This window comes from Pezoporus occidentalis, unplaced genomic scaffold (assembly GCF_034315485.1).
Source record: "Pezoporus occidentalis ecotype Australia unplaced genomic scaffold, CSIRO_AGI_Poc_V1 ctg201, whole genome shotgun sequence".
NCBI lineage: Eukaryota > Metazoa > Chordata > Aves > Psittaciformes > Psittacidae > Pezoporus > Pezoporus occidentalis.
Window position 1 is genome coordinate 1,185,825 of NW_026913868.1, and position 15,950 is coordinate 1,201,774.

The 15,950-nt window shown below is 54.0% G+C and overlaps 1 protein-coding gene across 1 annotated transcript; it reads right to left on the bottom strand.

Moving 5' to 3' along the window:
- Window positions 1-1,557: 1,557 nt before the first annotated feature.
- Window positions 1,558-14,927, bottom strand: DRC1 (dynein regulatory complex subunit 1). The gene is made up of 17 exons (XM_062618623.1): window positions 14,751-14,927; window positions 13,370-13,463; window positions 12,227-12,339; window positions 10,446-10,629; window positions 9,692-9,829; window positions 8,876-8,962; window positions 8,165-8,287; window positions 5,398-5,537; window positions 4,944-5,078; window positions 4,589-4,818; window positions 4,046-4,218; window positions 3,589-3,678; window positions 3,082-3,168; window positions 2,580-2,743; window positions 2,048-2,209; window positions 1,839-1,941; window positions 1,558-1,718 (listed from the first exon to the last, which is right to left on the bottom strand). Exons 1-17 carry the CDS (start codon window positions 14,897-14,899, stop codon window positions 1,662-1,664), a joined length of 2,229 nt encoding a protein of 742 aa, XP_062474607.1. The 5' UTR covers window positions 14,900-14,927; the 3' UTR covers window positions 1,558-1,661.
- Between the last annotated feature and the right edge of the window lie 1,023 nt (window positions 14,928-15,950).

Below are 15,950 nucleotides of genomic sequence, written 5' to 3' on the forward strand. Positions count from 1 at the left end.
GGGGGGGGGGGGTGTTGGATATTAGGGCTCTCCTGAGCCCCCTTCCCCCGGTGGAACTGGAGTCACTGACACCCACTTGCTCACTTCCCTCTGTAGCTACAAGAGCTGGAGGCTGCTCCATCCCTTGTCGGGAATGAGGTTCCCAAACACTGAATCCTAGAATCCCAGAATCCCAGAATGGTCTGAGTTGGAAGGGACCTTAAAGCTCATCCAGTTCCAACCCCCTGTCACAGGCAGGGACACCTTCCACTAGACCAGGTTGCTCCAAGCCCCATCCAACCTGGCTTTGAACGCTGCCAGGGATGGGGCAGCCGCAGCTTCCCTGGGCAACCTGTGCCAGGGCCTCACCACCCTCACAGGGAAGAACTTCTGCCTAAGAGCTCATCCCAGTCTCCCCTCTGTCAGGTTAAAGCCATTCCCCCTTGTCCTGTCCCTACAGGACCTTGTCAAAAGCCCCTCTCCAGCTTTCTTGGCAGCCCCTTTAGGCACTGGAAGCTGCCCTAAGGTCCCCCTGGAGCCTTCTCTTCTCCAGACTGAACAAGCCCAGCTCTCTCAGTCTGTCTCCATTGCAGAGGTGCTCCAGCCCCCAGAGCATCTTCATGGCCTCCTCTGGACTCGCTCCAACAGCTCCATGTCCCTCTTCCGCATGTTGGGGACTCCAGAGCTGGATTCAGGACTGCAGGTGGAACATCCTCTGACTCCTTGATTGGGGATTGCCTTGGCAATCCTGGGAGCCCAGCAGACCAAGATGTGCTGGGTGGTGTCTGCTGCTCCCCTGTCCCAGGCAGCTTGCCCATCCCTGCCTCCCCTGCCCCAAAACCCTTTTCCTGTCCTCCACCCTCACACTCTTGGCATTTTTATTTGAATTCCTGCCCCATGGATCCTGCTGTACTCCAGGGGTGCAGACAGCAAGCCATCCCACAGGATCACCGGCCCTTGGAGCTGGCTGGATCCCTGATGGGGACCAGGAGAAAGGTAAAAACAATTCAAGGACAGCAAATAAAAAGTCAATACAGTGTTATTCTGCTCTGGTATGAGAAACTGCATGTGCTGTGTTAGCACTCAGCAGGGGAGTCAAGGCTAAAGATAAAGTCTGTACTGGGAATGAGATAGAACTGGTGTGAACCAGGGGGGTGGCCTGACTGATGCAAGGTGGCCACACCAAAATGCAGAATTTGGGTACAGATGTAGCAGCCTTGGGACCACTAAGGGAAAAATAATTGGGAGTGGATTGTTTGTGGGTATTCTGGGGGGGGAAAGAGATGTTGGGGCAGTAAAAGGAAAAGTAGGGAATAAGGTGTAAGAACAGGTAAAAGAAGGTGAGCTCTGCCAAAGCCAGGACACAGCAGTGGGATGCTGACCCTCGGGAGGTGCAGGGTCCTGGCTTCGGCTGCATGGAGAGAAGGGACGACACTGACCACATGGCTTTGTAGCATAAGTGATATGGGAAAAGCTTTCCCACGGTGCCATGAGTCCCCTGGATTGGGGTTATGCTTGGCTGTGGCTCCCCAGCATCTTTGGAGGCAAGCAGGGCGCTCAGGATTCACACACAAACTGCCTGGTGTGTGAAGGGTTTATTAGCCCTGGCCCCAGACACAGCTTCAGCTCTGGGCAGAGAAAAGCTGTGGCCTGGCCCTGGGCACTCACTGTGCTTCCCCGGGTCAGGACAGGTTCAGGTCCATCCACTGTGTGGGAGGGCAGATCAGTTTGCTGTTCAACTGTAGGGATAATCTCCCTGAGCCTGACAGCGATGGGCTCTGGGCAGTGGCCCCATGTCTGGGAGCAGTGTGTGGGGCACACAGCATGGGGTGGATGAAAGAGGGGGATAATGCACTCACCCCAGAGCTGATGTACTTCTCCAGCAACCGGCACAGCTCTGAGTTCTGCTGCTGAAGGATGCCTGCTTCGGTGACCAGGATGGCCCTCCGCCTGAGGACCTCACTGAGCCAGGAGGGCAGAGGGTTGGTGGTGGTGCCAGCCCCACTGTGGTTTCCCCAGCCACACCACCAGCCTGCCCTGTCCCCAGCAGTCATTGCCGGGCACTCACTAATAGTCCTCCAGTGCTGCTGCCAGCGCATCCCACAGCTTCAGCGTCGTCTCGGGGATAACATGTGCCACAGCTTCCCAGTATTCCCCATCCTTGGAGCTGTCCCGTACCTGTAGCACCTCCTTATCCTTGTCCTTTTCCTTCTCCTCCCCCTTCCTCTGCCTGGGGGACAGAGAACAAAGCCCTGGGGCTCAGCTCCTCATTGGAGAGGAACAGCCCCTCAGCTACCCTGAGCACCACTGCCATCATCACATGGATGAGCATGACCCCACAGCTGGTACCTGCCTGCTCCAGGGCTTTGCTTCCCTCCCCTGCTGCTCATCTCCTGCCTCGTTATCCCCAGTCATCCCTCACACAGGCACTGCCTGTACCCCTGCCTTGGTGGGACCCTCCTCACCCCTCTGTAATCTTGCAGGACAGGCAGGGGGAAGCTCTCACTGCAACCAGGGCAATACAGTCCACCCAGACCCCTGCTGTGCCCCAGCCCGGCTCCCTCCTAGTGACAACTGCCCCGCTCTGCCCATAGTCCTACCTCAACTTGTCAAAGTCCCGCACAAACGCTTTCAGGATCTTTAGGACATCATCAGTGTGGATGTGCACAGATGGGAGCGAGCTCTGAGGGGATTTGTCCCTCTGGGTGCCAGATCCATCATCCTCTCTGCTCTCAGCTGGATCTCCATCTGGGCTGCTCTGGCTCTGAAGGGAAGGCCAGCAAGTTGGGCACAGTGCCTTGACCACCTCCTCCTCCCCAAGAGCCACCTTCCCCCTGAAAGCTCCAGCTGCCCATAGCCTTGTGCCTTGGCAAATTTAGGGAGCTGATGCAAAAATTCATGTGCAAGAGGCTCTATTTGGCCAAAACAGAAGATTACATCCCCTCAGCCCTGGCATGTTCAACTCGCTTGTCCCATCATAGAGAAACATTTCAGGGTCAACACTCTCTTCCCTCTCTCTGCCCTCCCTGGGTGTTCAGATGTTCTGCTCCTCCTTCCCGGAACACCTGGGCTCTTCCCCACTGCTGCCCCTGGTGGTCCCACCTGGCTCGCAGCCACCTCCTGGGATTTGTACTTCAGGAAAAAGTCCAGCAGCTGGTACAGGTCATCCTCACTGTTGATTCCGATGGCCTGGGGAGGCAGAGGAACCAGGTCAGCCTCCCCCTGAGACATCACGGGAGGTGGAGTGGAACAAAGAGCATCTCCCAGGAGCAGAGGGTACCCCTCCGGCGATGCCACTCAAGGCAGGAGCGAGTGGTAAGAAGGGGATAGTGTGGGACAGCTGGGGCTATCTGTGGATGGGAGAGTCTGAGGACAGTTTGGAGGGGCCTGGAGATGTCCAATTCATCAGCAGGACGGCCTTGAGTTGAGAAGCATCCAGCCACAGTGCTTCACACCCTCTCACAGTGCTCCTCTCCCCTTGCTGCCCCAGAGTACTCCCAGAAGCCCAGCCTGACCTCACTGGAGGGGCTGAGACTCCTACACCCCATGGACATGGGGCAGAGAGCTTTCCCTTCCCTGCAGCCCCTGATGGGCCAAGCCACAGCTCACCTCAAAGATGTAGTCGAGCTTTATGAGGATGCGGTTGTGCCTCTCCAGCGCTTTCAAGGGCTTCAGCAGCTTGTTCTCAATGAGGAAATCCTAGGAGACAGGCAAGAGAAGAGGGTGCAGAGAAACAGTGAGTTTCTCTGCCCCTGCCCAGAGGCCAGCCCATGCCATGCTATAGCTGTGTCATCTCTGTGGTGGCAAGCTGAGCAGGGAGGGTGGACAGCAGCCAGGCAGTGTGAAGCTGGGCAGGGCCAGGGGGCTCTGGAACAGACACCTGGAGACCCTCTCCCAGCCCCTGGGGCAGCTCTCTGACAACAGGCTGCTTGGCATAGCAAGGCAGTGCCATGCAGAAGCCTTCACCCCAAGACATGGAGCTCAGAAGAGATCCCCTACAAGCTGGAGCAAGCAGGGGACGATATGGCCGCTCCCTGACCAAGGCACGTGCTACATCATCACGCACCGACTCTTTGCTCACGAGCTCCAGGATCCTCTTAGCAGTCTTCTTTGAGATATTTCCCAGGGCTGTGACTCTGCCCTCAACCTTCACTGTGTCTTCTTTTCCCCCTTCACTGCTGCCCACTTCTTCTTTCTCCTCTCTCCCTTCCTCTTCTTGTCCTTCCCCAGAGCTGCCCTCTGAAACATGGAGAAAGAAGGACAAGCAAACGCCTTTATGCTTTGACTGCGCTCCCCAGTCACATCATTGCAGGAGTCATCAGGGAAATCACAATTATTCCCTGTGACTTGAAAAGTGCCCCAAAGAACCTGGGACACAATCTCTGGTCAGCTTGTCCAGAACTGGGAACACTGGGCTAAAGTACAGCACAAAGATCCTCACATTGCTTTGGCATGAGCCAGCTCAGGGCTGGGCACAGCCTCTGCTTGGACTCAAAATGTCACCTCCTACCTTGCAATGGCAAGGACAGGAGTAACAGAAGGAGATGTCATGGAGGAAGGTGAGGCTCTCCCACTGCTACAAGGGTGACAAGGGCACTGTGCATCCCACCTGTCAGGACCTCTGCAGCCAGCTTGGTCGCCCTCCTCTTCACCTTATAATGCCCAAGGGGGCCGACATTGTTCAGGAACCAGTAATGAGGCTCTTCCCAGGGCAGCCCCAGCTGTTGGGTGTGTATGATGTGATCTGCATCGAGGGCTTTCCGCATCAGGCCTTTGGCTTCTGCCTCATTCATAAGCCAGACCTCCATGAACTTCTCGGCATTGGCGACAGCAAACTGCCTGTACAGAAGGGAGATGGCCCATGGAAGCAGGCTCCATGCCTCAGAATGATGAGTCGGCTCCCCCTGCACCTCACTTAGGTGCTCTGAGGCTTTGTCATGGATGGATGCCCACGCACACCCCACCTCATCCTCCTCTGCACATCCTTGCACCGCACTCTGATGCTCTCGCAGTCGACCGCCATGCTCTGTTTCTCCTCTCTGAATTGCTTCTCTCGGTTGGCCAGTTTTATTTTCAGGTTATTGAGCAAGCTGTGGAGCCTATGGAGGGACAGCAAAGCTGGGCACCCCAAAGAGGCACTTCTGGGCATACCCAGCTTGTATGAAAGCTTTGGGACTTGAGGCTGTTTATCTACTAGCAATGACTCAGTGACAAGGCCTGAGTGACCCTGATGCAGCTGGCCATGGCCAGCCTATTCCAAGTGCGCTGGGGATGACCCTGCTCTGGGCTAACCCCTGCCCGGGGATGGGTTGGGACAGAGCTTGTTGGCCTGTGCTAGGTGACGGGCTCCCCAAAAACTGGCACAGGGGAGGTGATAGCTGGTAAGGCAGAGCCCACCTTCCAGGGATGTTTTTTTACCGGTTGAGCTTCCTCTTCTGTTTGGCTCTGATGATGGTGTTCTCCTCATCCCGCTTCCTAAGCACTTGAAGGTTGAACTCCAGCTTCTCCTGGTTCAGGCGATAAACAGCTTTCATCTGCTGGAGCTGCCTCTCCAGGTTCTGACATTCCAGAAAACATGAGAACAAGTTGTGCCATAAGCAAAGGCCACACTGAAGCCTGGATCCTACTGATCCTATGTCTCCAAACCCCATCTTCCCACACACATTTTCCCAGCTGATGTGGCATCCCTCATGTGTGAGTGGTGGAGATGTTGGCTGTCCATCAGTACAAGCTACAGGGCCATGTCTGGGGAAGGGAGAGCAGACATGTTTTATCCAACTTGCACTCAGTGGAGCACTAATTCTGGGCTCTCTCTTCAATGCAGATGCTGATTTGCATGTCAGTTTTAAGGATTGCATGTCTCTCAATTAACCAAGAGGCTCAGAAGTTATTTGGCAAGCTGGAGGAAAGGACACATAGGACTGCCTGTGCTCCAGGTCTTAATGAAACCAGAACAAAACAAGCAAAGCATCTGTTTTGGCAGCATCACACTGCATAGCCTGGACACAGGACAGAGGCAGTGAGTTCTGCTCCCTTTGCTCCACAGGTGCAATGGAGGAGACATCTGCAGTGGAGGAGACACCTCTCTCAGCTTCCCAGCACCTTGTTTGCTTGACAGTTGATGGAAAGGAAGAGCCACTTCATGGGCTGATTGTTACAGTCTCCTGGGGCTGCTCTGGGCTGGGAGGTATCGCACCCTGCCAATGAACTGCTCTCTGACAGCTCTACAGGTCACTTTGAAATGAGCTCAAGGGGCACAGTGGCATCACAGGCAGAATGACTGCATGGATGGGTGAGAGGTGGTGTGGTTTAATTCATCAGTGTGTTTTCCAGGTGCAAAAGGAGGCAGGAGTCTGAAAAAAATCTCATAATACTGTGCTTTACTGAGGAGCCTATAAGGCCTTCTTCCACATTAGGAAGTGATTGGTATGAAGCTCCTGCATGCCCCTAAATTACAGCATCAGCTACAGGCTTGGTTGTGCACAGCAGTCTGCACAGCAGAGATACCCAGCAGGGTCTCTCTAGGCCCAGGGACATCTCTGAGGGCAGGTAAAGAGTCCTGAGCGGTAGGCTAGAAGCAGGCAAGACACTGGTACCCAAGTTAGCTGGCTTGGAGCTCTCCCGGGTAGCCCTACTTACAACAGAGAGTGTACACGCAGCCTGAGAAGACACCCAGAAGCTGTCCCACCTGGTTAGGATCAGCGCTTGACTGAAGAAAAGATGGAGGTAAATCCCAGCAGGGCCAAGGGACCTCCTCCTTATAGCAGATGGAGGAAAGCCATGGCCCAACCCCTGTATTTAAAATGCTGATTCCCATCTAGTGAAACTGGTGAGTATTCAATAACCCTCAAACCACAGACTTCATTGTTAGGTGTTAGCTAAATTCTTGCTTCAGAGATACCTCAGGATAATGATACCACAGGTTAGTCAGGAAAACAGGTACTTCCAACTTCTCTTTTCTTCTGAAGGGAACCAGGAGGGCATGTAGCTCCTCCCTCTGCCCCAAAGAGAGAAAACTTCACCAAATCAGTCCTAGCAGAAGTTGACTTCAGCTGTTCCTAAAACCATGTATCACAGAGCAGCAAACCAAGGTCACAGTCACTCTTGCTGACCAAGCCCTTGCCACTTTCCTAGCTTGAAATTTCAAACCAAACTCTGAATGCCAATTTAAATCTTTCCTACCAAAACTCAACCCCATTACTTTTTCCTGCATTTACAGAGGACATGTATCTGTAGATATCTCCCTACAGAACTCTTTCCCAGACTAAGCAGCCCCAGCCTTTCAACTTTTTCTTAGGGGTCATTTGTCTGCTTGGTCTGTTCTAGACAATCTCACCTGTTCCCAAGGATGTTGTCAAACCTGGACAAGGACACATAGATATAGAGAAGAATAATTCCCTCCCCTGCCTTACAGATAAACCCTCCCACAACTACAGCTAAAGGCAGCAGGTGCCTTTTTCAACAGCTCCCCATCACCATCTGTGAACCTTGATCTCCAGCATGCTGCTAGTTACACACCCTGTCACTTCCAGGTTATCAACATGAAGAACCCACAGTCAGGACTGTCCCCCCGGGACATGCCCTTTCAGGCTGACAGGGACCTTGAAACAGTAATATTTCACCTGCAGTTGTGCAAAACCTTCCAGACATCAACCCTTGCCTGTATTTCCCTAGGCTTCCTAGGAGGACTGTGCTCTTCTATAGCATGCCCTCTTACCTGAGTACGGGCAAACTCATTACAGTTCTCACACCACGTGGGCTTCAAGGGCATTAGAGATGGCTAGATGTCAGAGAAAAAGCTCACACCTCCTAGGCCAAGACCCTGACAAAGGAGGAAATTGGGCTGATATGAAATGATGTAGTGTCAGGACAGTTGCACAATTTGATCTTCCTCTCAATCATGATGTCAGAAGAAGCAAACCCCTTGACTTTCTCAGATGTTTCATACACCTAGTTCAGGTGCTACAGACCTCTGAGAGCCAAGGGCAGAGGGACACTATGGTATAGGATCCATGGAGAGAACAGCAGCTCACTCACCCTGTTGACACAGGCCTGGACTGTGCACACTGAAGAGCTGAGGTGACCAGATACCAGCTGCAGCTTTCATACCAGAGCCAGCTACACACAGAAAAGCCCAGGCAGATCTGATCCACTGCCACATGGCACACACCAGCCTCTTCTGTACCTCTGCATCGTTCTCCAGCTGCATCTTCATGGTGTTATACTCCTCCTCATCCTGCACCCGCAGCTGGCTCAACTGTTTCTCAAACTCTTCCACCTTCCTCATGCGGGCACTGAGGTATTCCATCTATGGGCAAAAGGAGAATGTTGTTTATCAACAGTGACAACTTCCTCCTGTGATCAGTTCCTTTGGGTAGCCCAAAGCAAGGTCGTGCATGGATAATTCCCCTGCAGAGAAGGCTGAAAAACTGCGTCTTTGCTCCCCACACTCCTGAGGGACAGGCTGCTTCCATATGGGGAGCGGCTATGGGGAACTGAGGCTGATTAGACTGGAGAAAATGAGGCTCAGGGGAGGCCTTACCACTCTCTACAACTGCCTGACAGGAGGTTGTAGTGGGGTGGGGTCAGTCTCTTCTCCCAAGTAACAAGCAATAGGACAAGAGGTAACGGCCTCAAGTTGCAGCAGAGAAGGTTTAGATTGGATATTAGGAAAAATTTCTTCCCTGAAAGGGCTGTCAAGCAGTGGAAGAGGATGCCAAGGGCAGTGGTGGAGTCACCATGCCTGGAGGAAGTTAAAATATGTACAGATGTAGCACTCAAGAACATGGTTTACTGGTGCTCTTGGCAGTGCTCGGTTAACATTTGGGCTTAAGGATCTTAAAAGTGTTTTCCAGCCTAAACTATTGAGTGATTCTAAATCCCACATGGACCTTACCTCCTGTGCATTGTGGGCCTGGATGGCTTCCTCCCATTTCTTCCTGTTGCTGTCCAGCAGCTCTCTCCGCTCCTCCTCAAAAGCCTTCTGTGAAGAAGACAGAGCCCTTCACCATCATGTTGGCACCATTCGTTGCCAATTTTCACTAATCCAGGCCAGCAGCTTCCAGGAGAGGATTGGCTGCAGATTGCTGCTGCTGTCTGATGAACAAACACTGGCCTGATGTCTCCATAACAGGAGACCTCCCTCTGCAAACCCAAGGGGACTGCTGCTATCAGCCACCTGGAGCTGGGAGGGATGCTCTGGGTGGTGGGTAGCAATGTCAGCTCACTGGAAATCATTGCTTGGTAATCAGCAGTGAAGCTGGATCAGGCAGCCATTTGATTCCACCTTACAAGACATTGAATGGAGAAGGATGCCCTCACTCAGCAACAAGTACAGGTTTGATCCGTGAGGTGGGACTTTGTGCTCTGCAGAAGGTAAGACTAAAGAACCACAATAGTACTTTCTGGCTTTTAGAGACATGAATAACCATCCATCAAGCAGCAGCAGTTTTCGTACATGACTGAGTTGCTCTGCACTGAACCACAGTCATTCACAGCACAGTATAAACCAGCCCCTCAGCACTCAGCACCATTCAGTACTCTTGCTTGGCCAGATTTCAGCCTCATTCACCAAGACATCAGCCATGCTGCTCTGCACAGTAGTCAACCCAGCCAGTGCAATGAGCCTGAGATCTTTTTGACATAGGTATGGAGAAGCAAGCGGATGCAGGCTTTGTTGTTGGGCTCTTCCTCCACCATATGAACTGGATACCTCAATCTGTAGGAAGTTATGATGGTAAGTTTTCACCATGGTCCTGATCTGTTCCTCCATTCTCTTCAAAAGCAAGTGGATATCATCTGACTGCTTCTTAATGGCCTGCACATATTGCTCATCTTTGTTTTTCAGCTCCTGGAGGAGAAGAGTGGATGCTGAAATCAGAGAGAAGGATTTGACCAGGAATCCTCAGGGGATAACTGAAAGGGGATAACTGAAAGGGATAAAGGACCCAGATGGGTCCTACTAGGTAGGGCAGGACTCTGTCTTTTCCAAATAAGAGGTGTTAAGAGCAAAGAGCCAGAGAGGGGAGGAAAGACAGATCATCACTGCCAAAGGTCCAGGTGAGATGGAGTGGGAGGTGACAGATGTTGCAAACACACCACTCCTTCTCTGAGGGCAAGAGAACCTGATGTGGGAACGCCTTTTTCCCCTCTACAAAACCACTCCCCCCCTCTGCTCATGTGCCTTTTATTTTTGTCGTGTAATTTGGGCCCCGCCAGCTTGTCATACTTCTGCCAGTGTCCTGTGCGTCTGTCCCTGTGCACTGCACATCGCTAGAGCACCCATGTCAGGACACTGGCATTGCAACTCGTGGCACGATTTCAACTCAAAGCAACTGACACTGCACAGACCCCAGCCACCTGCTGGCGGATTGAAGATCCAGACACTGGGATGCTTCAGAATAGTATCCTCCAGAGCCTGAACCCTCCCCAGCCTTGGAGCTGCTCCTGCCTGGTCCCCATGCTACCTGCTGCAGTTCACTGATGAGCTTGTTCTTCTGCTCCAGAAGCAGCACACACAGCTGCTGCTGTTGGTTCAGCAGCTGCCACAGATCCTGTGGGATCGTCATGTCCTTGGCCAAGGCCCACTTGGAGGTGATCTCCGCAAACTTCTGTGCGCTAGACTTGGCTTCATTCTCCAGCTTCTGCATCCTGCATGTAATAAGGAGTACATGGCAAATGGGGAGCTGGGGCAGGGCAGCAAGTGCTTAAGACATGGTTTGGTGGCCCAGCCTACAGGAGCACTTTTTCCTGCATAACCCAGTTTGAACTCAAAATGGCCTCAAGATGCCAGTGGAACAGCAGCTTTCTTGCAAGTGCTTGTTAGAGCTGGGATCCTGCATGCCCTTCTCTTCAGACAGGCATTTCCCCAGCTCTGCCCTTACCCAAGGGAGAAAAGGCTGAGGAGCTCAGCTCAAGCAGCAGTCACCTTTGTAAGAAGCACTACTGCTTCTGCCAAGCAAGCTGTCTCTGGGCAAGAGGAGATGGACAAGCAGTGCCAAACAGCCTCCCAGCTGTCTAGACTTGGTAGTCAAACTATGCAGAGACCATACTCCAGCTAAAGCCAAACGGTGCTGAACAGCCAGCAAAACTCATTCCTCTTCTGGAGACACCATTCAATGTGCTCTGTGAATGGCTTTTGGCTCAGGCTGAACAGCGGCCACTATCTTTGCCACCCTCAGATTTGCTCTACGGGCAGTTCCTGGACACGGCACCTGCTTCCCTAATGAGATTCCCACGGGGAAGCACACTGAGCAAGGGACATGCATCCTGCTACAGCCAGCCTTCCACAAACTGTTCCTACAGTGCCCTCCAAAGGCAGCGGGAGCGAGGACTCAGGGTTTGCTAGCTGATCGAGTCCTGGGGACAGGGCTGAAAGAGCCCATCCCTTGGAGGCTGCCCAGCTCCTCTGGTGAAGCAGGGCAGGTTTGCCCAGGAAAGCACACAGAGATGATCAGAGAATAATCGAGGCTGGAAGGGCTTCAGGAAATCACCAGCCCCCGGTCACAGCAGGATTAACTCCAGTGTCAGAGCAGGTTGTGCAGGGCCTTGTCCAGGCATGTACTGAATATCTGCAAGGAAGAAGATCTCTACAGTATCAGGGGGCCCTGACCCAGCATCTGACCACCCTCACCACAAAGACCTTACTATCCAGTTCACCAAATGAGCACATCCTCACATTCTTCCCCCTCCTCACATACGTCCTGATGTGGCTGTCCCAGCCCATTCCCTTGCTATGGCTAATAACTACCTCTACCTCCATGACTGGAGGACAGCCTCCGGAAAAAGGCCACCTCTTAGCACAACAGTAGCACGTTCTCCACCATGGTTTCACCTCCAGGCTCAAGAGACCTGTTCAGCAAGGAACACTCAAAGACAAATGTGCATATGCTTCTGGAACAAGGAGGACCACAAATATAGACGGTAAAGGCTCCTGGGATGAAAAGTTGAGAACCAGCTGTGTTTCTGCAACTCTGGAGCTGAAGATGTGTTGGGTTTGTAGGACACTGGTAACCAGGCATCCATAGTACTGCAGTGCCAGCTGGGGAAGCCACCAGCCTTGACCCTCAGAGCTCTGTAAAGATCTCGCTGTGGCAGGTAGGACCTGGAGGCTCTTTGCCTCAGTTTTCCTTATAAACATAAACTCAGTGTAGCCCTGATTGCTGAGTGCTCCTGGATGACCAAGAAAGCTGCACCACATCTGCACTGCTCCTTCCCAACAGTGCAGACCCACCACACAGTCTCTTACCTCTGCAGCTTCAGATCTTCATTCTCTGCCCTCCTCTGCGTCTCTCTCAAGTCAGCAGCCACCTGGATATTTGTCACCATCTGCATGCTCTCAAATTGCAGCTTGGCCAGCCTCTGTGAAGTAGGTGGTACACATCTCACACACAGGGACCTGAGCTCTGGAGGAAAGCATACTGGGGGAACTCTTGCTATGCCCACCCAGGGTCTGGCTCCTGTCCACATGCTGAGGTGCCTGTGTGGACCCATAGGCCCTGTCTTATCATGCTATGGCAGTATTGATGAGCACAGCAAGGACCTGCTGGAGCCAGTCCAGAGGAGGCCACAAAGATACTCCGAGGGCTGAAGCACCTCTGCTATGGAGACAGGCTGAGAGAGCTGGGCTTGTTCAGCCAGGAGATGAGAAGGCTCTGGAGGAGACCTTAGAGCAGCTTCCAGTGCCTAAAGGGGCTGACAAGAAAGCTGGAGAAGGGCTTTAGACAGGGGTCTGTAGGGAAAGGACAAGTGGGAATGGCTTTAAACTGACAGAAGGGAAATTGAGATGAGCTCTTAGGAAGAAGTTCTTCTCTGTGAGGGTGGTGAGGCCCTGGCCCAGGTTGCCCAGAGAAGCTGTGGCTGCCCCATCCCTGGCAGTGTTCAAGGCCAGGTTGGACGGGGCTTGGAGCAACCTGTTCTAGTGGAAGGTGTCCCTGCCCGTGGCAAGGGGTGGAACTGGATGAGCTTTAAGGTCCCTTCCAACCCAAAGCATTCCCTCATTCTGTGACTTCAATGCACCCATGGGTCCTCCCTCTCCTGCAAAGCCTTCCAGGCCATCAGCACAGAGGAATGTGCACAGAGCACCTTCTTGGTTTGCTTCTCTTGCATATTTAGATGGGTCAGGGGTGTTGTGCTGGGGTTTGGATGCATGATGTCAGTCCCAGATTGTACCAATATATGGATTGTTTGTCACAGGAAAATTGTATCCCCAGGATCCAGCCCAAGAATCAACCTCGACCCAGTCCTGAGGAGTTTCTTTCCCTGCTTCTTCTCACCTTCTCACATAAATGCTGCTGCATAACTCTGAGCACCACACAAAGCTAAAAGTAGTGTAAAGCCAAATTTCTAGAGGTCAGGGCCCCAGGAAGACCTTCCTGCCCTACTGCCGCACCTGCCGGCTCTCCTCAATCTGCTGGTGGCTCTTTCTCTGCTCTTCCTTCTTCTTCTCTACTACCTTCGGCTCTGGCTCTTCTCCAAGGGCCTCTCTGGGCAGAAAAGGGAAAAAGACAGGACATTTTGAAACAGAACCATCTTCCTAATGCTCAGACTTGGCCTTGGACCTGGGATCCCAGCCCAGACAGCACAGTTCAGTGCAGATTTAGTCCCAGGCCAGGATGTCCCCACAGCTGCAGAAAGGAGACACAAAAGGGTGGGACAGCCCTCAGAGGGAAAACAGGCTCTGAGTTTCCCTTTCTGAAGCTGGGAGGGGAGCCCATGGCTGGCTACTGCACAGGGCTTGGGGGTCCCAGTTTCCCCGGTTTGCTTCCCAGAGGGAGGAGAGCAGGGGGCAGAGACTACCTGGGGAGGTGGGAGGGGTGGCCCTTGCTCAGCCATGAAGACAGCCAGCTTCTGTCTGGTGCCATTTCAGCATTGGCATGGATCCCACACTAGATCCTTGGGCTCAATTTGACCTTTAAGGAAGGCTCTGGGACTGGAAAGGAGGAAATAAGCCTGTTGGAATGGGGGTGTATGTCAGTGACCTAGGTCTGTTTTGGCCCCATGGTTTGGTAACAGGGTCGGCAGGCACTTTCCTAGAGTTCACTAGGCTGTGGAGGGGGTGGTGGGTTCAGACCTGGTTTGGGGAAAGGTGTGCTTCATTGCTGGTGCATCCCAGATTGGGACTCACAGATTGTGGATGCCATGGGTCTGGTGCTGATTTGTCCACAGGGGCAGAGTGTCCATGACAGGACCATATCTTGGGGAAGGGTTATTGCTGCCCTAGAGATAGGCTGGGGACACAACAGGGATATCTGCGAATTTGAGCTGAGCTGGGATTGGAGGCATAGCCTCTGACCTCCTGCCATTTGGCAGGGCATGCAGAATGCCTCTGAGTGGTCCAGGGTTCAGGGTGGTCCCTGACCCAAGGCCGGTTTGGGGAGAGATCCTGCATCCCATGAGGGCTGTTAAGGCCACGTCAGGCCCCTGCCCTCTCAGTTTGTGCCCCAGTGTTGGTGTGGGCAGGGGATGTTCTGAGCCGTGGGGATGGTCTCTGAGCCAGTGCTGGCGCTCAGTGGGTTTGGGTGACTCAGACTCCTGCCAGTTTGGGTGAGGGATGGGGAACTGGCACTACTTTGGAGCCGGGGACATCAAGCCCAGTGCCAGCTGGTGGAAGAGGAGATCACCTATGACCAGACGCTGGTCTGGGAGGAAGGTGCGGGACGCGGTGCCGGTTTAGGGCACGGAGGCGCCAGGACCCGGCTCTGATTTAGGGCGAGACAGCGGGGGGTGCAGCCGCCATAACCGCGGCGGCGGAATCGGGCCCCATTTCTCACCGGCGCTTGGCATCGAGGCGGGCAGCGATGCGGCGCTGTCGAGCGGCGATGCGCTCCTCGGGACCAGGGCCGGGGTCGGTGCCGCCAGGGCCCTGTCCCGGGTCCCCCCATCCCGGCGCCGCAGCCTCCGCGCCCGCTCCGCGCTTCATCCCGCACCGGCAGGCCGCAGCTGCCGGGACCGCTCACCCGCGTCCTGCCGTCGCCAGGCAACGCCCGCACCGCGCATGCGCACCTGTGCCGGCTCCGCTCGGCTCGCCCCTCCCAGAGGCCGTTGTCGCGCATGCGCGCTCCGGTCGTGGTGCTGAGGCAGCGGGGGTGGTGTAGGGGAAGGTGCTGGGTGTCATGGGGCAGGAGATGGGTCTTGGGGCGGGTAAGGGGTCTCAGGGGGCAGGTAAGGGGTCTCAGGGGGCAGTTATTGCTGCTGGAACGTGGCCGCCGGGTTGCCCAGAGGCACCACCGCGGTCCTGTGTGCCCTGCGCCGCACTGCTGGTTTGGTCCTGTGTGCCCTGCGCCTCTGGCAGCACCCACCCTCAGGGACACCCGTGCCCGTGGAGACCTGTGAAGCGATCCTCGCCGCTTGCCGGCGACATGAGATAAGGCTCACGGCCTACCACGCAAATCAAACCCATGCCCAGTGTATAACGTAAGGCAAGGTTCATTGGAGCCTTTGGCAGATTGATTACGTCAGAGCCTTGAAGCATTCCAGTGGGGAACAGTATGTCTTGATAGACGTAGTGTTGGGATTGTCTATGGCTACAGCTTCAGTACTGCCACCAGAGATGAGACGGTCAAGGCTTTGTGAGAATGGTTCAGTGTTCTCCCATGCCCACAGCCCCTGGGTGATGATCTCCAGAAAAGCCCATAGGGCCCCATTGCTGGTGGAAGGCATTTGGACTGGGAAAATAGGGGTTCCCTGTGCACTTCTCCAAGCAGACTTCCAGCATTCTCGAGGGACATCTCTCTGCTGCTGCTGGGCCTCCTCTTGCGTTCCTCCTCTGGGGGTCCACTCATGGCTTTAGTCCTAGAGAAGTGAGGCGGGAGGATGACATCAATCCCAAGGCTATGCATCCCTCACTGGGGATGAGTGATGATGAATGGAGAGGTGCCCGGTGGTTACTGTGGGGCTCTCAAGCTGCAAGTCTCAGAGCCCAGAAATGAGGAGGGAGCAGGGCTCTGGGATAGCTGGGGTTACATGCCAGC